The sequence below is a fragment of the Mytilus galloprovincialis genome, chromosome 2 (assembly GCF_965363235.1).
Source record: "Mytilus galloprovincialis chromosome 2, xbMytGall1.hap1.1, whole genome shotgun sequence".
In the NCBI taxonomy this organism is placed as follows: domain Eukaryota; kingdom Metazoa; phylum Mollusca; class Bivalvia; order Mytilida; family Mytilidae; genus Mytilus; species Mytilus galloprovincialis.
The window spans coordinates 7,877,833-7,901,414 of record NC_134839.1 but is presented as its reverse complement, the minus strand read 5'-3'; the positions used below and the strand labels follow the sequence as shown (position 1 = coordinate 7,901,414).

Here is a 23,582-nt window from a genome sequence, read left to right as displayed (position 1 = left end):
TATAGTAGACAATTCAAAAGAACAAATAACACAAGTCGACCCAAAAAGAGTGATCCACATTTTTCTTTTAATTGTTATATACATTCATGACATTATTATGTTTTAATGATTCTGTCTTTAATGTTAGTCAATCTTATTAATAAAAAAGTACATGTGGCTGTTCACAGCAGGTTGGCAATTGATATATAGAATAACAAAATATACCCTCTGTTAGTCAACTTAGTGTCAAATGCATACAACATACCCTCTGTTAGTCAACTTAGTGTCACATGCATACAACATACTTTGGATTCATTTTTCATGGGATACATGTACAATTTTTTTTGTAGATTTCCTGGGTAGAGGTAAATAATGGTGAACTATCCAGAAAAATTGGTACCCAGGAAAATAAATGAATTAACAATACATCATTGTATTTTCTTTTTATATAGTATTTTCAAATCTTTTGGATGTCCTAATGGATGTGGTGATGGATTACATGGTAGCTATGGTGACCATCTGAGGGCCAAAGGTCATAACTGTCTTCAGCGCCTGCAGCGAATTAATTCAGGATTGTTCCGAAGCTATTTAAGAGATACTGTTAAGAAGATGCCAGTTCAAGAAACTATTGATTTTCTCCATTCTTTCTTAGGATTCTGTATCGATCCTGCGACTATACGTCAAGCTAGTCAAACACCAGGACAAGGTATGTACAATAATCTCTTCCTTAGGTATTGTGTTCACAAATATTGTTGCCAACCTAAAAATGATTGCTATTTATCTCTGACATGTCTGTCTGATAAGAACTAGCGTTTTTGGTAATTTTATTTAACACTACTTTTTCGTCACATCTTATTTTAAATTCTTTTAAACAAATTATAAAACAATACTTGAGACAGTCCCAATATTCAGTCTGAAATTATGTCAACTATTACTCTTAGAATATATGATTTTAATGATTTGTATGTTATATCTATTTACTACATGCAATATGTAACTGTTTTATATCTTTTAATCATGGTACATGTACATTGAACTATTATGTCTATACAATTGTGTTTATATGTTGTATGACTGCTTTTTCTCTTATTATTATTATTTCATTTTTAAATTTTTTTTTACTTGTATTGTATACATGTATATGAGGGCCTCAGGGAAGATTAGTAATTGTAACTAACTGTGTTTACCCTCTTTAAATAAAGAATTTATTATTATTATTATTATTATTATTTTCAAGTACAAAATAGTCTCAACCTTTCGGTTAAGGTTCAATGACAATGAAAATCAAGCAGGTAAATACATTGTTATTTGTCTGTAGCCTTGATGGCATACATGTTTTCTTATCTGATAAAAAAATAAGAAGATGTGGGATGATCTCCAATGAGATCCACCAAATGACATAGAGTGTAGATGTTAGGGACGACATCAAAAGATCGATGTAGGATAAAAAACTTAAATCAAATAGTTTGGGAGGGGGAAAGGGGGGGGGTTAAAATTCTGCAAGTTTTGTACATTTGTGTATATCTAAAATTGATTTTTACATATCCCTATTGGTAAATCAATTTTTCCCAAATTAACTTGAGAGGGGCGTGGGGGGGTCAGTGAAAAAAATATGTGAATTAAGTTTTTTTATCCTACATTGAACTTTTGATGTCATCCTTAAGCAACTATAGATAGATCGCTGTATCATGAACCTAATTATGAGCTCCAACCCATTAATTCATTTATAAGAATTCAAAATATTTCCCATACATATATCAGTTGTTGTTATTGCTTACATATTTGATCAAAATGCTTTGCCTTCCTTGTGTAAATTGCTTTTTAAATTGAATTTTGTGATAATTATAAATTTTTAGATGACAGGTTGAATCTCAATCATCAGAACAGAATTAGTCATATTTCTATTGTTTCATTTCAGGCTTCTTTAAGTCCTCGTCAACAGAGAGAATGTCTTTCCAACAGAATGGTTTCCATAACAATTTTGGTCACAGTATTGGTGGATTGGGATATAGAGGTGTGGAGGGAGTACTGATCACCAACATACTCAAGCCTTTTATATCTAAATGTGTGGATAATACAAGGGAACTCTACAGCAGTGACAATATCGTAATTATTCTTTTAAACTTTTTAATCCTTCACTTTGTAGCATAAAAGTAGCAGGGTTACTAATTTTGCTATAAATGCCATGTATGTTAATAATGTACTTAAACATGTACCTACTTTGTCATAAAACATGTAAAATGAATGATTTATTTGTACAAACTGTAGAAACAGGCTTCACAAATTAAGATAGAGTCATCTAAGCAATATTGATGTCAATACTCTATTTATGTCTGAATGTGTACAGCATATTACTCGATTTATTTCACTTGACTGGGCAGAGTTTAACCGGTTCACTCATAATAAACCAGTCCATCTTTAGATAGGTGTTTTAGGATAAACTCATCAATGAATTGTCCAGTTATTCTTTTGTAAATTCCTTTTATGACACTGATAGGTGATTAGAAATCAGTAATAATTAGGGCCCCGCCGATGGCGGGTCGCCCTATAGTGATCAGTCTGTCCGTCTGTCCGTCCGTCCGTCTGTCCGTCCGTCCGTCCGTCCGTCCGTAACACTTTCGTGTCCGCTCCATATCTAGAGAACCGTTATGATTTCATACTTAATACTTAACATGATCATTAACCAACACCAGAGGGTGTGTCATGTTGTATGTACAACTTCCTAGGTCAAAGGTCAAGGTCAAAAACTTTGGTTTCAGTTGACAACCCCGTGTCCTGTGGTGAAGATCGTGTCCGCTCCATATCTAGATAACCATTATGATTTCAAAGTTTATACTTGACATCCATTTTAAAAACCACCAGAGGGTGTGTCATGATGTATGTACAACTTCCTAGGTCAAAGGTCAAGGTCAAAAACTTTGGTTTCGAGTTGACAATCCTGTGTCCTGTGGTGAAGATCGTGTCCGCTCCATATCTAGATAATCGTTATGATTTCAAAGTATATACTTGTCATACATTTTAACCACCACCAGAGGGCGTGTCATGATGTATGTACAACTTCCTAGGTCAAAGGTCAACGTCAAAAAAACTTTGGTTTCAGTTGACAACCCTGTGTCCTGTGGTGAAGATTGTGTCCGCTCTATATCTTGAGAACCGTTATGATTTCAAATATTATACTTGACATCCATTTTAACCAACAACAGAGGGTGTGTCATGATGTATGTACCACTTTCTAGGTCAAAGGTCTGTCTGTCTGTTGGTCTGTCCATCGCTAACAAATTTGATCCACATTATATTTTGAGAGGACAGCTGTTATTATTTCATACTTTATACCTGACAAACATTTTCAACTTAACATATATATTAACCAACACAAGAGAATGTGTCATAATGTATGCATCCTAGGTCTAAGATCAGTCTGTCGGTCTGTCCATCCGTTCGTTGTTCTTAACAAATTGTGTCCGCTCTACCTCTCGAGAACCATTAATATTTCATACTTTATACTTGGTGGGTCATAATATATTGAAGGCATAATTCTAAAAATATGTGACAAATATCAATTGGGCAGCACCTTTAAACATATTGTTCAAACATCAATCCATATATCCAGAAGTCATCTTAGAGTAGTAAACAATGAGTTCACATCATGCAGTCATATCACTATTATACTATGAAAGTAAGATGAGAATATTTATCAGTTTTAACTTAAAATCTTAGATCAAAATCACACATGAGACTATGTAATAACTTCAAATAATGCTTCATATCAGATTATCCATACAACTTATTTACCCCACGTTATTGACAGCGGGGCCCACAGAGATGGCTCCCATCTCAATGATATCTAGTTATAACAGCAATCTTCCTTATCACACACATCTTCAAATAGACTGTCCTTATGCAAATTTAAACGTAAACTCTGCCCGATGAGTTGAAATAACATTGGTAATAAGCATGTTTAAATAAAATATAGATTGAACTGACCAGCTGTAATAAAAAAGAACCAGTTGATATGACTTGTATTAACTCATGTAATTTGAGTGTTATGTGTGGGATAAAACATAGGAAATTTTAAATTGTAGAGTATGTTTTGTGATATACGTCAGTTTATAGCCTATGTAAAGGAGATCCATGGTGGAACATTCAGGAGAGTGGAACTGAGTGGACTTCTGGACTCATTGGATAAACTGAAGAAAAAAGAAAAAGAAAGAGAGGAAAAGATAAAGAAAGTTATACCTATGAGGTAGGTATAGATTGTTTTGTTGAAATTTATGTGACACAAAAGAGAAAGATATTTTGCATGTTTAGTGTAACAGTACATTAAAGATAATACACCTTATCGCTAATCCCAGCTGACTCAGCCGCTTGAACTTTTGACGCATACAACAATCACTTTTTCATTGTGGCATCAAATATTTTGTTTTATGACGTCAAATTTTTTCGGGAACCTGTGTGATAACCAGTAATGGCAGACAAATAGCCATAAGGTGTATTCAAAATACAGTTTACCCTGTGTATTTTTGAACCAATAAAACTAACTTTATAACAAGAATGTTGAACAAGTGATGTCAAACACCAACAAGGAAAACTAGTATATAATGTACTTTCTGACCATTATTTGTGTTGATTAAATCATACATGTTACTTTTTACAGGAGGACAACTTCTCAGACATCAGAAAGTGGTGATGAAAAAGAAGGTTCTAAGAATGCATCTCCTGCATCTGGGGAGGAGTCAGGAAAACCAAAGAAATCACTCTTCAAAAAAAAGATAAAAAAGGTTTACTTTTATAGAAAAAAAATATGATAAATATCTTATGGAAAGCTGACAGAAAAATTACCGTAGAATAGTTATTGTAATATTGAAGAAAAACAAAAAAACTTTGAATTGAAAAGCATGAGCATGTATTGAAAAAAGGAATTTATGAGTTAAAAATTTGTTCCAAATCAAGTTACTTTTAAATAAAAGAAGCATATTATGTGGGATTAAATTTTCAAAGACAAATTACAGCAAGATTTAAAATCTAGCAGTGACCTGTTAGATGCCTGTATTTTTACAATTCATGCATATGCAGATATTCGATCAAATATTAATACATATACATACAGAATAAAATATGTTTACAGTCATTGGCCTTACAAACTTTGTATGCTGCAAGTGATTCAGAATTAATGGACGAGATGAGACAGAAAAAAGAAGGATCTAATACAGATGATGACTCAATTAGTGGATCTGGAATTACTAGGAGAAGATTTAGCAAGTTTCATATTGGTAATCTTATTTAATATTTTACAAAGTTTTTTAACAATCATTATTTAAATGATACATTTTTATAACAAATTTTCAGTTTGTAAATCATGTAATTTTGCTTGGGGCTATTTCAGAATTAAAAGAATGTTGTGGAAGTTGTTTTTTTATTTAAATCCCAGCTGTCCATATACATGTATATAAAATGGTTTAGTCACGTTTCTCCAACATTTGATAATTAGACTAAAACAACATAAGGGATAAGGGGGTCCTCATAAGGACTGGCATCGTGATAATTACCTGTAATTCACCTATATCAGGTCTTAACTCAAATATTGTAAAAAGGGGGATATTGTTAAAAAATATTTATATCAAAACATTAACAAACCATATATTTTTGGTCGAGTATAACCAGAAACGGTTACGTAATTATTTTCATCCGCCGTATTTGATTTACAAAATTAAAAAGGTTATTCAACAAAAAAATCCTTAAATAAACAAGGGAAATTCTAATCAAACTGAAAATTTCATAAAAAATTATGAAGAAATAATCTCGAAATTATTTTTTTTAAAAGATATTTTTTTTATTAAGTAACATGTTCACTGACTGTACCTCATTTTAGTAATTTATTCCATTACTTGATATATTTTTGTATTTCTGTTACATGTAGATGTTAAAATCTAAACCGATGCAAAACAGCAAAGTTTTATTTATGTAAAAAGTCACCAAAAGCGATTGTCTTCTAGTGCGAAGAACCATATATCTACCTAGTCGTTCTGTCTGTATATCACTAGAGCCGAAGCCAGTTTTCTTGGTATGCTGTCTTGGCAGATGAAATAGTCAGTCGTATATCTGTTCACTTTTTCCTCGAAAACGGAGCTGATACAAATTGGGTACATCACGTCGCGTCATGATCTATATAGTGTTGAACTGTGGGAACTGGCTTGGTGAATATTGTGCACTACTAGTATTTTCGATTTGTTACTTAAGCTTTGGACAAGTTGACTAAGAATTTTGAATTAAACTGTATAGGTGATAATAAGCTGCGTTTTGTACTTTTATATAAGATTAATGACTCAAGATATATAAATTCTTAATAGCTCTCAAAATATTAAATGTTAATTTTTATTCAAGATCGCAACATTGTAATCTATAATACATTATTATGAAAAATAGAGAACAAAATTATGAAAAAAAGCAAAAAATTGCTTCCGGCCGTACGGTAACGGATACTGGATGTGTAGTGATTGATAATTTAGTCTTAGATTATTTGTTGCTTGTTTATGTATGTTTTTGTACAGTTCTTTTATTGTTCTGTTGCACCAATGTCTCAAGATAAGGGTGAGTGTTGGAGCCTGTAATTCGGTGGTTGTTGTTGCTGTGTAATATATTCGTTTTTCGTTCATTATATTGTACATAAAATAGGCCGTTATATTTCTCGTTTGAATTGTTAAACATTTGTTTTCTCGTGTCCTTTTAAAGCTGACTATGCGGTATGACTTTGCTCATTGTTAAAGGCCGTACGGTGATCTATAATTGTTAATGTCTGTGTCATTTGGTCTCTTGTGAATAGTTGTCTCATTGGCAATCATACCACATCTTCTTTTTTATGTATAATTGTTAACTTCTATTTCATTTGGTCTCTTGTAGAGAGTTGTCTCATTGTCTATCATACCATGCACATATAAAATAAAAAATTACATCACTGTGTTAGACTATATGGACTTTTACAATTTTGGGAGACTATTAAAAAATATATACCTTTTTAACAATATTTTGGTCAAGAACAGGTGAATTACAGGTAGATATCAAGATCCAGTCCTTAAGAGGACCCCATAATCCCTAGTGCTGTTTTAGTCTAATTACCAAATGTTGGAGAAACGTGACCACACCTATAAAATTTCATTTGAAACCTTTAAAACATTTAGTGGATTTTATATTTAGTAAAAAGTGGTTAGAAATCAAAGTTCAAATTGATAATGTTAGACATAAGTTACAGTATCTGTAAACTTAAAATTCTTAATTTTGGTATAAAAAAATAAGAATTATATTTCAGGTTGGAAACGAGCTGCTAAATCTGACCATGAAGAGGAAGCGATGAGTGATCCCCACCCCTTAGACAGGAGGGATAGTAAAAGTGACATACAGGTTCCTAGGGTAGGACTGAAAGGAAAAATGTCATTTAAAACAGCTAGTCATGCTGCCATATCTCTTATAAGTTCCAGTAAGAGAATACAAGGTGGACTAAAGAACCTTGGGAAAAGAATGAATAAAAGAGGGAGTACTGATGGTAAGAAAAAGAATGAATAAAAGAGGTAGTACTATCGGGAAGGAAAAGAATGAATAAAAGAGGGAGTACTGATGGTAAGAAAAAGAATGAATAAAAGAGGGCATACTGACGGGAAGAAAAAGAATGAATAAAAGAGAGAGTACTAATGGCAAGAAAAAGAATGAATAAAAGAGGGAGTACTGATGGTAAGAAAAAGAATGAATAAAAGGGGGAGTACTGATGGTAAGGAAAAGTAAAAACATATTAATGCAGATGATAGTGGTTATTGCTGATGAATTTTGATTCGATAACTTTCAGTAATAGTTTATTATTGTATTTGTGTAAGGCAGTTTTCTTGCTACTGGTTAGTATGAATTTTATCTAGAGCCAAAAAATTAATGAGAAGAAAAGTGTTTTGACATAAGGAAATATCAGGCTCTACTGTTTTAGACCTTTTGATATGCCTGTTTTTGGAACATATTAAGGTATACCGGTGTCTGTCCATCCGTCTGTCTGTCCGTCGTCAACATGTCGGAAATTAACTCAAAAACGCTTTAACCAATTTGCACAAAATTTATGGTGAATTGTTTATATCTATTGATGTCAGCTACCTTTCGTTTTTTATGAATTTTAGATTTTACGTTTCCGATTTATTTGATTTTGGAGCCTGTCCAGTTTAGTATTTTCATTAGATGAATGCAATCCATATTTTCCTAGATATATTTTCAAAGTTTTTCTGTAGAGTATAGCATTTTCTTCACAAGTTGAGCATGCTTTAAATTTTATGACTTTATGTTTATTTCTCTGCTGATATAAACAGTAATTTTAAGGTCTTCATTAATGAAGTGAACAGCTTACACCTTCCTATAAGATCGATTTGGCCATTAACAACCATTTCAGTTATACTCTTTGATATCATTTGTGAATTAATACATATGTAACATATGTTTTCAAGAATTTTGAAATAATAAAGATGTTTTTTTTGCAGGTTGGAAAAACAAAGATCAGGCTCAGAATGATGATACAGACCTGGATTTTGTATTGACTAGAGAAAAGAAACTGGTAGACAAATATCTGATTAAGTCAGGGATGTTAAGATTCTCATTTCTTCTGGAATGTTGTCATCCTGGTTCCATTCCTGATCCACAGCTTATTGCAGCCATGTTAGAGTTGGTAAGTATGCAAAGAAAGTATATAGTAGTTCATGATTTGAGAACAATTTTTTTCTTTAATTGTACAAAGGGAGAATGTGCATTCCATAAAAAAATATTGCCCTTATTTTAAAAACTTATGGAATTTATAATTCTGCACATTACTACAAAGTTGTTTGAGAACTGAGAAAAAAAAAGGTATTCATAACATTTTAAATGCAAGTCTTCAATTCAATTGTTACATAGCATTAAGAATTTCTGATACAGTTTCTCGATATAATGTCATTTTTATACGACCGCAAATTTTGAAAAAATTTTCGTCGTATATTGCTATCACGTTGGCGTCAGCGTCGTCGTCCTCGTCGTCGTCGTCGTCGTCGTCGTCATCGTCGTCGTCCGGCGTCCGAATACTTTTAGTTTTCGCACTCTAACTTTAGTAAAAGTGAATGGAAATCTATGAAATTTTAACACAAGGTTTATGACCACAAAAGGAAGGTTGGTATTGATTTTGGGAGTTTTGGTCCCAACATTTTAGGAATTAGGGGCCAAAAAGGGCCCAAATAAGCATTTTCTTGGTTTTCGCACTATAACTTTAGTTTAAGTTAATAGAAATCTATGAAATTTTGACACAAGGTTTATGATCACAAAAGAACGGTTGGGATTGATTTTGGGAGTTTTGGTCTCAACAGTTTAGGAATTAGGGGCCAAAAAAGGGCCCAAATAAGCATTATTCTTGGTTTTCGCACAATAACATTAGTTTAAGTAAATAGAAATCAATGAAATTTAAACACAATGTTAATGACTACAAAAGGAAGGTTGGTATTGATTTTGGGAGTTTAGGTCCCAACAGTTTAGGAATTAGGGGCCAAAAAGGGACCCAAATAAGCATTTTTCTTGGTTTTCGCACCATAACGTTAGTATAAGTAAATAGAAATCTATGAAATTTAAACACAAGGTTTATGACCATAAAAGAAAGGTTGGGTTTGATTTTGGGAGTTTTGGTCCCAACATAATAAGGGGCCCAAAGGGTCCAAAATTAAACTTTTGTTTGATTTCATCAAAATTGAATAATTGGGGTTCTTTGATATGCTGAATCTAACTGTCATGTATGTAGATTCTTAACTTTTGGTCCCGTTTTCAAATTGGTCTACATTAAGGTCCAAAGGGTCCAAAATTAAACTTAGTTTGATTTTGACAAAAAATGAATCAGTTAGGTTCTTTGATATGCTGAATCTAAAAATGTACTTAGATTCTTGATTATTGGCCCAGTTTTCAAGTTGGTCCAAATCGGGGTCCAAAATTAAACTTTGTTTGATTTCATCAAAAATTGAATAAATGGGGTTCTTTGATATACCAAATCTAACTGTGTATGTAGATTCTTCATTTTTGGTCCTGTTTTCAAATTGGTCTACACTAAAGTCCAAAGGGTCCAAAATTAAACTTAGTCTGATTTTAACAAAAATTGAAATCTTGAAGTTCTTTGATATGCTGAATCCAAAAATGTACTTAGATTTTTTATTATGGGCCCAGTTTTCAAGTTGGTCCAAATCAGGATCTAAAATTATTATATTAAGTATTGTGCAATAGCAAGTCTTTTCAATTGCACAGTATTGCGCAATGGCAAGAAATATCTAATTGCACAATATTGTGAAATATCAAATTTTTTTTTAATTAGAGTTATCTAAGCAAGAAATATCTAATTGCAAAATATTGTGCAATAGCAAGATTTTTTTAGCTCACCTGGCCCGAAGGGCCAAGTGAGCTTTTCCCATCACTTTGCGTCCGGCGTCCGGCGTCGTCGTCGTCGTCGTCGTCTGTCGTCCGTCGTCGTCCGTCGTCGTTAACTTTTACAAAAATCTTCTCCTCTGAAACTACTGGGCCAACTTGAACCAAACTTGGCCACAATCATCATTGGGGTATCTAGTTTAAAAAATGTGTGGCGTGACCCGGTCAACCAACCAAGATGGCCGCCACGGCTAAAAATAGAACATAGGGGTAAAATGCAGTTTTTGGCTTATAACTCAAAAACCAAAGCATTTAGAGGAAATCTGACATGGGGTAAATATGTTTATCAGGTCAAGATCTATCTGCCCTGAAATTTTCAGATGAATCGGTCAACCTGTTGTTGGGTTGCTGCCCCTGAATTGGTCATTTTGAGGAAATTTTGCTGTTTTTGGTTATTATCTTGAATATTATTATAGATAGAGATAAACTGTAAACAGCAATAATGTTCGGCAAAGTTAGATTTACAAATAATTCAACATGACCGAAATGGTCAGTTGACCCCTTTAGGAGTTATTGCCCTTTATAGTCAATTTTTAACCATTTTTCACAAATCTAAGTAATCTTTTACAAAAATCTTCTCCTCTGAAACTACTGGGCCAAATTAATCCAAACTTGGCCACAATAATCTTTGGGGTATCTTGTTTAAAAAATGTGTGGCGTGACCCGGTCAACCAACCAAGATGGCCGCCACGGCTAAAAATAGAACATAGGGGTAAAATGCAGTTTTTGGCTTATAACTCAAAAACCAAAGCATTTAGAGGAAATCTGACATTGGGTAAATATGTTTATCAGGTCAAGATCTATCTGCCCTGAAATTTTCAGATGAATCGGTCAACCTGTTGTTGGGTTGCTGCCCCTGAATTGGTCATTTTGAGGAAATTTTGCTGTTTTTGGTTATTATCTTGAATATTATTATAGATAGAAATAAACTGTTAACAGCAATAATGTTCATCAAAGTAATATTTACAAATAAGTCAACATGACCGTAATGGTCAGTTGACCCCTTTAGGAGTTATTGCCCTTTATAGTCAATTTTTAACCATTTTTTGTAAATCTTAGTTATCTTTTACAAAAATCTTCTCCTCTGAAACTACTGGGCCAAATTAATTAAAACTTAACCACAATTATCTTTGAGGTACCTTGTTTGAAAAATGTGTCCGATGACCTGGCCATCCAACCAAGATGGCCACCACGGCTAAAAATAGAACAGGGGTAAAATGTAGTTTTTTGCTTATAACTCTGAAACCAAATCATTTAGAGGAAATCTGACAAGGAGTTAAATTGTTAATCAAGTCAATATATATCTGCCCTGAAATATTCAAATTAATTGGACAACCGGTTGTTGGGTTGCTGCCCTCCAATTGGTAATTTTTAAAGAAATTTTGCTGTTTTTGGTTATTATCTTGAATACTATTATAGATAGCGATAAACTGTAAACAGCGATAATGTTCATCAAAGTAAGATCTACAAATAAGTCCACATGACCTAAATTGCCCTTTATAGTCAATTTTTAACAATTTTCATTAATTTGGTAAATTTATGTAAATTTTTACCAAATATTTTTCTCTGTTACTAATGGGCAAAGTTCATTATAGATATAACTGTAAGAAGCAAGAATGTTCAGTAAAGTAAGAACTTCAAACACATCACCATCACCAAAATACAATTTTGTCATGAATCCATTTGTGTCCTTTGTTTAATATGCACATAGACCAAGGTGAGCGACACAGGCTCTTTAGAGCCTCTAGTTTTAATTGGAGTTATCTTTCTTTGTCCAGAATCAACTTAAATCTTTGTTATATACAATATACAATGTATATTCACTTTTTACTACCAACTGATAAATTAAAATAATCTTTACCATTCAGTGATAACAAGCAGTTTTTTTACATCTTAATATTTTATGATGTATTTAAATGAGTAGTTATTGTTGCAAACTCCATTAGAAATTTTAATTGAGATTAGTTTTGGAATAAGGGAAAGGGGGATGTGATTAAAAAAATTGGGTTCAATTTTTCTCATTTGAAATTTCATAAATAAAAAAGAAAATTTCTTCAAACATTTTTTTGAGAGGATTAATATTCAACAGCATAGTGAATTGCTCTAAGAGAAACAAAAATTTTAAGTTCATTAGAACACATTCATTCTGTGTCAGAAACCTATGCTGTGTCAACTATTTAATCACAATCCAAATTTAGAGCTGAATCCAGCTTGAATGTTGTGTCCATACTTGCCCTAACCGTTCAGGGTTCAACCTCTGCGGTCGTATAAAGCTACGCCCTGCGGAGCATCTGGTTATAATATTGAAATATGTTGTAGGACTTGGCAAGTTGTGAAATAAAAGACAAAATAAAATAAAGGTCACTTTGCTTGTTTTCGAGAAAATTGAGGCTGAAAATTGGGGATTTGTGCAATTTTGTAAAAAAGTTAGGCAATGTTATAAATTTTTTGGAGCAAATATTCTTCGTCGTGAATTATTAAGATCGGGTTCAATTTGAAGCTGTGATAAGTGACAATAAGGGAAAAAATAAATCCCAACACTAATGACTTAAAAATTTTCAAGCCCTACTTCATATTGCAGACCAGATGCTCAAAGTGGTATTTTTTTAAACCTAAAAATATGAAAATAAAGTACTTCTGAAGATGTCATTTATATCATTTTTCTGCATAAAGTGCATTTTGTCATGCTTTCTCCAAATCTCAAATAAAAAATATATGTCACCGTGCTGGATTCTAAGATGAACGTGATTTATCCTAAAAATTGCATTCCCCCCTTTGTTACCTCAACGTTAGCGCTAAAGTGCGGGACGTCGCTGGCAGACAATTTCGACGTTATCTCTGCAAATTACCAGCGACATTTTTCAGATGTATAAATATTGCTTGTAAAGAGCCAATCTCTGGCGCAGAGTTCATAAGCTATCATCAAATTGGTAATATTGTTTTCGGATATAAAATCATGTGAATCATAAATATATCTCTTTGTTTGGTGTCTTAGTAAGAAACATATCAAGAAAAGTGATTAAGGTGGTACCTAACACTACAGGGAGATAACTCTGTAAAATCAGCTAAACGTTTTAATTACGTTGTGTTGTTTAGGGAATATTAAGCTTCTCAATGATCAAAATAAGTGTTTGTCAAGCTGCTATATAACCAGTGTAATTTTTCTGATAAAACGGTTGGTTCAAATTTTTTGAAATTTTTATATTTTTGTAAAAGGGTCAAAGTAAATACTTTGTCAAAATTTTAAGAAAATCAAACGAGCCAAATTAATTTTAGTTAAAGTGTTGGGTACCACCTTAAGGACTGTTGATAATTTTTACGGCTTTTAAACTTAAAGACTCTGCAATTTAGAACTTGACATACAAGTACATGTACTGTACACACTCATGTATTAATTTATACCATATGTTGACCTCTAGATGTTGTTTTTATGCCCCACCTAATGATAGTAGAGTGGCATTATGTTTTCTGGTCTGTGCTCCGTTTGTTTGTTCGTTCGTTCGTCTGTCCTTTTGTCTGTTCGTCTGTTCAGGTTAAAGTTTTTGGTCAAGGTAGTTTTTGATGAAGCTGAAGTCCAATCAACTTGAAACTTAGTACACTTGTTGCTTATGATATGATCTTTCTAATTTTAAAGCCAAATTAGACTTTTGACCCCAATTTCACAGTCCAATGAACATAGAAAATATAAGTGGGAGTATCAGGTGAAAGTTTTTGGTCAAGGTAGTTTTTGATGATGCTGAAGTCCAATCAACTTGAAACATAGTACACCTGTTGCTTATGATATGATCTTTCTAATTTTTAAGCCAAATAAGACTTTTGACCCCAATTTCAACGTCCGCTGAACATAGAAAATGAAAGTGGGAGTTTCAGGTTAAAGTTTTTGGTCAAGGTAGTTTTTGATGAAATTGAAGTCCAATCAACTTGAAACTTAGTACATATGTTCTCTATAGTATAATCTGTCTAATTTTAATGCCAAATTAGATTATTACCCAATTTTACAGTCCATGAAACATGGAAAAGGATAGTGCGAGTGGGGCATCCGTGTACTTTGGACACATTCTTGTTTGTTTTGTTTTGTTTGATGGGCTGTTGTTTTGTTACAATACTCCTTAAATTCACTGTATTCACGTTTTAATCACTTTTTTGAATTTCACATTTATTCATAAAATTTAACTCTTATTCGGGTCAATGATTACAATTGAATAAAATTTGGAGGCTCCTAAACAGTTTTAAAGTTCACAGTTTTTATAGCTGACTATGAGGTATGGGCTTTGCTCATTGTTGAACACTATACAGTGACCTTTAGTTGTTAATTTCTGTGTCATGTTTGTCTCTTGTGGAGAATTGTCTCATTGGAAATTATACCACATCTTCTTTTTAACGTTGTCAGAAAACAAAAACAAAATCTTATAAAGGGGAATCTTCAATTTGCTAAAGGGTGCTTTTGCCCAGACAGAGAAACTATACTATAATTTTGAAATTTTTGATTTGGCAAAAAAGATTGAATTAATAATGAAAGGAAGGTATGTTTTTGTTCCTCTCCCAACTTTCCACATTATACCCACCAAAATTGTGATTTCAAAGCAAGTCACTTTTAGAATCTAGCACTATTATATACTTTCTCCTCAGTTTTAAATGCTATTTTTTGGGGGGGGTGGGGGGGATGGAGAGAGGGTAGCAAGTTGTGATTAAAATCCAAATACTTCTCTCATTGCGTAATTTTATTGGTAAACAACTATATATATTTATTTTTTCACCACAGCGTGACACATTGCAGGATACAGAAAATACCGCACGTTCATTCCTCTGTCTGTCCTTCCAGTCCTTCTGGTTAATTAGATTGATCAAGTGTACAATTCTTGCCAAATTTCTATAAAACTGATATCGTATGGACACATTTGACATGTGAAAACCCCCTCTTTTTTCATAAACTCAATAACTCTAAAATAAAATTTGGATCATCCTCAAAAAGTATACAGATCTTCAAATTAATATTACTAAGAAGTGTGTAAAGTTTTAAGCAATAATCATAAATTGTTTTTGAGATACAGCACGAACTGTGAAAAAAAAAACCCACATCCCTGTTTTAGTTACAAAGTCCTGTAACTCAAAAAGTTCACCAAAACGTATACAGATCGTTTGACCATCATGAAAAAACAACCATGTTAAGTTTAATGAAATTAGGATATTTTGCTGTACCATGTTTACGACGTACAGGCGGACGCCGTACATTTGTATACCATAATATGTCCTGTCAAAATTTTACGGGCGTATTAAAATATTGTTGGCTATTGCCTTTTGTTTGATAAAATACGTACTACGTGGAGGAAATAGGAACTTTGTTCTTTTATAAAAGTTGTATCATTTTTAGGCAGTTAAGCTGCCTTATGCGAGCACCCTGGGTTTGGGTTCCCCCCTGGGATTTTTTGAAAAAGTGCCATTGCTCTGATCTGGCAGGTCTGGTAGTTTCTTTATAACTAATTAGACATTTTTTTCACACTTTTTGTTATAAAAAACAATAAATATAAGTAAGATAAACTTAAATGATAGTCGATTTTCCCAAAACAATTGATGTTCCACATTTGAAAAAGTGCTAATTAAAAAGTTAAGCATAACTTTTTATCGTCTGTGCTTTTGAGGAAGATGTAAGTGAACTATTGTAAGAATAATTTCATCGCCGAAAATGTTTGTAATGAAGGCATTAAAATTTGCTTAATGGCATGAATGGCGCATGGATATTATTTTGCGGCTATTACGCCGTTGAATTTGGTGGATTCCATCCTACTAAAGGTAAATATTTAAAAGCATTGTCTTACTTCCTCTCTGTACTGTATAAGTCTTGGATTTGTAAGAATATTTGATTATTTTATTTCTACATTGTATGAAGATATGTATTTTATTTAATTATTTAATGCAAGCTGACGTTATTATTTGTCATCGTGTCTCTCCGTACTTGCTATGTATCGTGTAAACCCCCAAACATTAAACTCGATCAGGGCCGTTGCAATTTCAATCGGGACCTCATTTGAATACGTATTTATAGATTTGTCGATGTCAATTAAGGTCATTTCAAGATGGTTTCCTTCATCGTGTTTTAGTTTAAAGTAAAATCACAAAAATACTGAACTTAGAGGAAAATCTAAAGTTGACATGGTTAATTAATTGCTTTACACACAAACCTGTAAACTCATTCATGTAAGACGATACACCTGTACAATGTGACCTTTCACCTGGAAATATAGTTTCGTATACAAAATTCCACTTCTTTCAGGTTTACACTTTAGGTATACATATATTCAAAATGCCGCATCGTGGTTTTCTTGTACACACGTGAATAACATTAAATGAAATCGATCTTGGGAAGATTTCACTAGGTTTTATCTTGACTATAATGGTTTCACCATTGAAGGGTTCATCTTTTATTGATATTCAGGATTCAGGTACACTGTTAAAATGCAATGACACAAATTTTACCAAATCCGAAACGAAGCGGACATTCGATCAAAGGCTGATTTTTATGCAAATTACTAAGTAAACACTGTTAGATTGTTTATTTTATTTAAAAATAATAACAAAGAGTAGTCAAGAATACTTTTATTTCTAAAAAATACAAAGAGTTGTCAAGAATACATTATAACATTGACAACACATGATGTTTCTGTTTACTTGGCCAAACCTCAGAAAAAAAAATGTCATGAAATCCTATGGTACTGCATAGTCCGCACCCCATCCATCAATTTCATTTCCAGGGTAAAAACCCGCGGACTATACACCCCTTTCTACGGTATGTAACACATAAACAAACGACAGCTACTGAATTACAGGCTCCTGACTTGGGACAGGAACATACAAAAATTATGTAGGTATATCTCATTACCAGAATATTTAGCCCACCCCCTTTGTCATGGTCTATTGACTAATATGTATTAGTTTTTGATTAGGTCAGTTATTTATGATATTTGGTGTGCAGTTGGATAAACTTGGTCACTTTTAATTTCTTGGCTCACACCGAACAACAAGCTATAAAGGGCCCAGAACTTACTAGTGTAAAAGCATTCAAACTAGAAAACGAAAGGTTTGTTCAAAAAGGACAACTTATGAAAAGTCAATGGTATTTGGTAAGCAGTTGTATATTCCTCCATGCAGCTTGTAACTATTAGCAAAACCTACATGTATACTGCATAGTAAGCTTTAAAAGACCAGGAATTACAAATGTAAAACAATAAAAACTAATAAAAATGTTAAAATAAATAATTGGACATAACTTTTGAAAGTGGCGGGATTGGATAGTGAAACTTTTAGGGTACAAACATTATTCAATACTTGAGAAATAGCCGAGATAATATTTTCACCAATTTTTCAACAATATTCGTCTTAACTTCTGCCAAGTTTGCCTCTGCTTTTTTTATTTAACTGCCTACAGCACCTTTGGTGCTTTGATTAATATTAGCAGCATATCATTATTTATTTAACATAAATAAATTTGTAAATTGTTCAGTTAGGAAGTTTACTTCTTAGTGTACCTAAATTCTCAGTATTAGTTTTAAAATATCATTGGTTTTCTGTGCTGTAACAAAATTACAGAAAATCAGATCCGTACCAAATCATGGATGATGAATGGTAATAAAAATGATAATTGACATGCATTATACATGTATTAGTTACACCAAAAGGGTCAGTTGTCTTGAGATTGCTCACTATACGATATTTTGTTGAAGATCTCACAGAAACAGTAATGTGTTTTATTTCTTTTGATGTTATTAGACTGTTATCCTGTTAAAATTAAATGCACTTATATTAATGGTGTAGAAGTTAGCATGCTGGCAGGGAAATTGGACCCTTGAAAAATCCACATTACGTTTCTTATTACTGAAAATTACACGCATTACGTTCCACAAAAAGTGACGTTTTGCGGGAATTCAAACACTTAACGTTGCGCCACGAGTTAGCTCCCTTGAAACTGTATCGGATGCCCTTAACAGCTCAATTTCAGCTTACTTATAAACTTTGTAGTTATTTTGAATTTTTATGTTAAATGAAAAAAAAACCATATAAAATCTGAAAAATTACTGTGATTGGATAATGTGTCTTCAAACTTTAGGATGCTCCTGTCATAGCCAGAGCTTCACTTTTGTTAGAGTGTGCACAATTTATACATCGTTGTAACCATGGAGACTGGCCAAACTGGATGAGATTGAATATTCCAAGTTTCCGTAATTCTGCATCAGCACTACAGAATAGAGGCCAGCCATCAGGATACCGTAGAACACTTACATTACAGAAAGCTGCTGGTAGAATGTTTTACAGTTGGGCAGAGGTAAAATTTCATTGAAAAAAATAAAATAATGGAGGCTGTGGTTTATTGGAGATTTTATTACAAGTTATCAAATCAAATATACTAAAAAAAAACCTAAAAAAAACAATAGTTTATAAATAGTCTCTAAAAATATCAGTAGTTAATGATCCAAATATTCTGTAAAAAATCAGTAATGTGCCATTTGCAGTAGGAATGGTAAAAAATTGTATGAGTTCTGTAATATCATGAATATTGATACAGACCATTATGTATCTTTAATGAAATTTAAATTCTTTTTATTAATGCAAATAGAAGTCATTTTTCATAGGACCTAATATATGCTTTTTGTTTTTTTGATTCTGCAATCTATCAATATAGTTTTTATATATATCCACATAGAAGACTACATGTACATCATAAAGTACATACAACTACCGGTATTAAAAAAGGAGATGTACATGTAGTATAATAACCAATGAAACAACTATTGACCAGAGACCAAAGGTCAAAGATGTAATTAATACTTGTATTTCTTCAGAACCTAGGGCTGATGATGGAGTATATACTAGCTAAAGAACACAAAGACAGACAGAAGATAATTAGTGATATACAAAGTGAAACAACCAGGAAAGAATTAAAGATATGTGATGAGGATGAAGATTTCTTAGATGAAGGTATAAATGTTTTCACAAGCTTTAGTGTTTTCAGGGGAATTTTTTTGTTAGAAATTGAATGGATTCTTTATCTTCATGTTAATGTATATCATTTACCTGTCAATGCAGTGTCTTACATAATATCTTGAAAGATCTTGCTTACATTTAGTTTGATAGTCAGTTTTTTCCACTATTGACATTCTTATCTCACCAGTTGATCATTTAATCCTAGAATGATTGTGCATGTAGATGTTCCAAATATTTTATTCCAAAAGAGTCAAATTTTATAAAGAACTTAGATGCAGGAAATTGAACAAACTGACTTAACCACTAACAGCATGTTTGTAGAGGGCAGGAGGCACTATCTTTTTACCCCAAACACCCACAATAAAGTTTATTTAAAATTCTTTATGATTCTTAAAGCTGTCATATAATGATAAATCACCATCAAGTTTTTATCAAGTGCCTCCCAACTCCAACACATAAAATTATGAAAGACAACATGAAAAGTTTGTAACTGACACATGTATTTATTTCAGGAACAGTAAATGTTACTGGTTCCTCATGTCCATATGCTTTGAAGATGATGGCTTGTTTAGTTTTGCAAGAAATCACAACATTCTTAAGGGAAACTTTCAGAGATCTTCCAAAAGGTCGAAGTCCAAGACGTGATACTCCTGGTCCAGATCGATCTGCAGCTTCCAGAAGATGGAGCAGTATAGTCAGCAGTCCAATCCATTCCCAGAGTTCTGAGTCCAATATGGCTGACATGGCTCATTCAGCTTCAGGTAACATTTAATTTCAGCTGTGTGGGATAAGTATGACTATGGAATGCGTAATGATATTAATTTTTTTTATTACCATTCCAGTATACAGTAAAATTTTAAAACTCACTTTCAATACAGTTTTAAGCAAATTTTAAATATTCAGGTGTAAATCAATGTGGAAGACAAGGAAGGGGCCAGAACATTGTTTGGGTTATATTAATATTATTTGTCAGTTATTGTTGTTTGTAAAATTATAGACAGATTAGTTGACCTGATTAATAGGTAAAAATTTGTTTTCTATGAATTCTGGTACTAAATTTTTTCCAGTCATTAACTGAAGTTTCTAGAAATTCTATAAGTTTTATCCTATTATAGTTTTTAATTTAGGTAAATTGACATTTAAGTGGAGTAAGAAAAACAAAATAGTTTTTGTTTAGAAAAATTACATTCAATAAAAAAAGATGATAGGCCAATTAAAATTAATTGATAGATTTTCATCCCCGCCCGCCCCTCCGAAATCGTCCCGCCCCAATTTTTTTTATTTTCAAAAAAAATTACGATTTCCGGATTTTGTTCATTTCCGTTTCCGGTAACCGTCAAAAATTCGTTTCCTTCAGAACTTCGTGTTTCAAACTTCGGTTTTCGTATTTCTTCGAGTAATTTAAAATGATTCTGCAGCTCTATGATGACGAAATCATCTACCGAGAATAAATTGATTACGAGAAGGGTATAAAATAAAATAATCGGTTTACAAGTAATACGCTGTGTCAAAGAACGCAAATCGCGGCATGACACACATTTCTGTGATTTTTTATTGATAAAATGACTTTGTGGCAGTAATTTGGGACTGTGAATTATATCCAAAGAGAAAGAAGTTGGAACACATTGGTACAAAAACATAACTGGATTAAAAAAATTGACACAAGCACGAACTTGTTAGATTTATGACAGTATATAAATGAGTTCAAAAAGTCGGCAAACATACACTTAGGTTTACCCATGGCTATTGTTTTTTTGTTGACTAACAGCAAACACCTTCTGTCCCAGTATGCTCAATAGAGTCATTAAACAACTTCTTCTTTTTTGTTAAGTTCGTGTTTTACATCTTAATCATATTTGCATCTACAAGAAGAATCTTAAAAACACCAACCCTATTATTTTCAAAACTGTTTGAGTTTTCATTTTATTCTGTTCTTTTATTGCATACCAATGCATATTTGTTTCATTTTATGGAGACAAAAAAAAAACATAGCTTAGAAAGACAAATAAATTTGGTGAAAGTAGTCGAACTGAAGAGAGCATTTCTCTATGTTTTTGCTGTCTACTAAAAATAGGTTTCTAAAGCAGCATTTGCATGTGGAACAGTGGTTGCCAATCAGAGGTATTTATTTACCTTTGAAAAATTATATACAATTCCTTATACATCTATATACATGATATATTAAAGCTTATTATTACACTTGCATATATGAAGAACAAGTCACAAGAGGGTTTCATAAGAAATAAAAATTAAAATATAAAATCCTCCCACCCGCCCCATTTTTTTCAAAAATTTGGATGAAAATCTACTAATTAATTTTAGTTGGCCATAGAGTATTTTTTTTTTCAGGAGTAACTGTCGGAAGTCCTGGTACTGGAGACAGAAAGATCAGCTTTGCTGTACTTGGTGAAAAGTCTGACTCTGTACACAGTAGTACCACATCCCTGTCTGCCATTGATCCAGGCATGCCACCTCATACACCTAACGAAGAAAGGAAGGGGAGACGACTAGCTCAAGGCAGACCAAAGTTACTGAAACATTTCAGGCGAGGGTCTGGAGCTAACTCAAGCTTTAGACATAACAGAAGTTTTAGACTGAAAAGACAAGAAGGAGGAAGTAAGAGAAATTTTAAAGTTTGATAAAAAAAATTATGATGACGGTTTTGAGTACATGTACTATTAATTTAGGAACATTTCAAGGTTTTTATTAATGTTAAAATGTGACTGGATGAGTATTGTGAGTTTATAGCAAGGAATATTTAACTTGCTTGTATTTTATGTGAGTTCATCAACCATTTTCTGGCAGTCGTTTATTTCCAAGTACTTAGCTTGTCACCATTTATAAACAGGTAATCTAACACTGCAACATGGAATAAATGTATATATACAAAAGTTGATGGTACAGCTACACTGGTCAACCAATTTTTATGTTGGTAATTTCATAATTGACAAATACAATAGAACTGAAAAAGCACAACAGTTACAAGTTCTTCTTAAATTTAATCAACTTTGTATCTATGAAGCACTGCAGATTCAATTAATTTTGTGGGAATCAATTTTTGTGGATTTAGTAAAAATTCATTTTGTGAATATTCGATTTGATGGTTTTGTTTAAGTCTGCATACAATCCTATAGATAATTAGCACTTTGTTGCAATTTATACCCCCGCTATACACAAACATTGTTAACCGAAAAATATCAATCAACTTTATTAAAGTACAAATTAATGAATCCACAGTATTGTGTTTCTTGCTAGAGTTGATCTTAAAATTAAATGAAAATAAAATTGGAAGCAGAATTGAACACAGAAGTTAAAAGAGCAACATCATATGATTATCATATAATATTGTGGATATTATTTTAGGTATAAAAAGATTTGGTAGTATAAAGTCCCGCAAGGTCAGTAGTCAGTCATTACAATCAGACAAAGTAATGGTGGGGGATGAGGATCATGACGATATAGAGTCTGTACTTAGTGATGAAAATGAACAAACTGATGTCCCGGAAACTGATGATTTCAGCCTGTGTAGAAATATGCCATGGGTTAGGGTAAGCTATAAATATAAAGTCATCAGTCAGTCAGTAACTAACTTTTATGTGTTATGCAAAAAAGTATCAACCTGAGTTAGTAAACACAAAGATTTTCACTATTTTTTTTTGTTATAGAAGATTTTAGAATGATTTCAATTTTCTAGGGGCTTTTCCAAAATTGATCATGGTTGAGGAGAGGGGAGAAGGATTGGAGTCACTCAAATCAATAAATTGTGGATGATTGCATATCCTTAGAATTTTACCAGAATTATTATTAAAATCATATTTATATATATAGATGGTTGGGGTCTAAAAAAAGTGCCTTCAAATGCATCCCATGCATTTATATTCTGGAAAAAGCATAACTGTTTTGGAAATGTAAAAAATATTTATTGAAATACTTCTTACAAACCCACACTGCTTGAAAATATCAATAATATATATCACTGCTAAATGAAAACGAAATTAGTATTCACAAAAATAAATTAATTATAGTTCTCCAACAGTTCAGCTGTTCCTGTAAATTTGAAATATTATAATTTGAATTAATTTAATCGGTTCTCATACATCCTTGGCTTTCAAATATTCGACTTTGAGCGTTCCCTATGAAGGAAATCCAGAAAATGCTTCCGATGCATGAAGTTT

General features: G+C 32.5%; 2 protein-coding genes across 2 annotated transcripts in view; one reads left to right on the top strand and one right to left on the bottom strand.

Moving 5' to 3' along the window:
• LOC143062798 (uncharacterized) overlaps positions 1 to 23,582 on the bottom strand; it is a 528,850-nt gene that overhangs the window by 260,890 nt on the left and 244,378 nt on the right. The gene's annotated exons all lie outside the window — the stretch shown is intronic.
• Positions 1 to 23,582, top strand: part of LOC143062788 (protein unc-80 homolog) — a 126,082-nt gene that overhangs the window by 11,407 nt on the left and 91,093 nt on the right. Inside the window, exons 5-16 of the mRNA XM_076234572.1 lie at positions 432 to 685; positions 1,898 to 2,085; positions 4,062 to 4,222; positions 4,634 to 4,757; positions 5,105 to 5,249; positions 7,283 to 7,516; positions 8,484 to 8,668; positions 18,533 to 18,748; positions 19,266 to 19,401; positions 19,920 to 20,168; positions 21,757 to 22,023; positions 22,771 to 22,955. Of these exons, the coding sequence (XP_076090687.1) occupies positions 432 to 685; positions 1,898 to 2,085; positions 4,062 to 4,222; positions 4,634 to 4,757; positions 5,105 to 5,249; positions 7,283 to 7,516; positions 8,484 to 8,668; positions 18,533 to 18,748; positions 19,266 to 19,401; positions 19,920 to 20,168; positions 21,757 to 22,023; positions 22,771 to 22,955 (2,344 nt within the window). The remainder of the gene's footprint in view (positions 1 to 431; positions 686 to 1,897; positions 2,086 to 4,061; positions 4,223 to 4,633; positions 4,758 to 5,104; positions 5,250 to 7,282; positions 7,517 to 8,483; positions 8,669 to 18,532; positions 18,749 to 19,265; positions 19,402 to 19,919; positions 20,169 to 21,756; positions 22,024 to 22,770; positions 22,956 to 23,582) is intronic.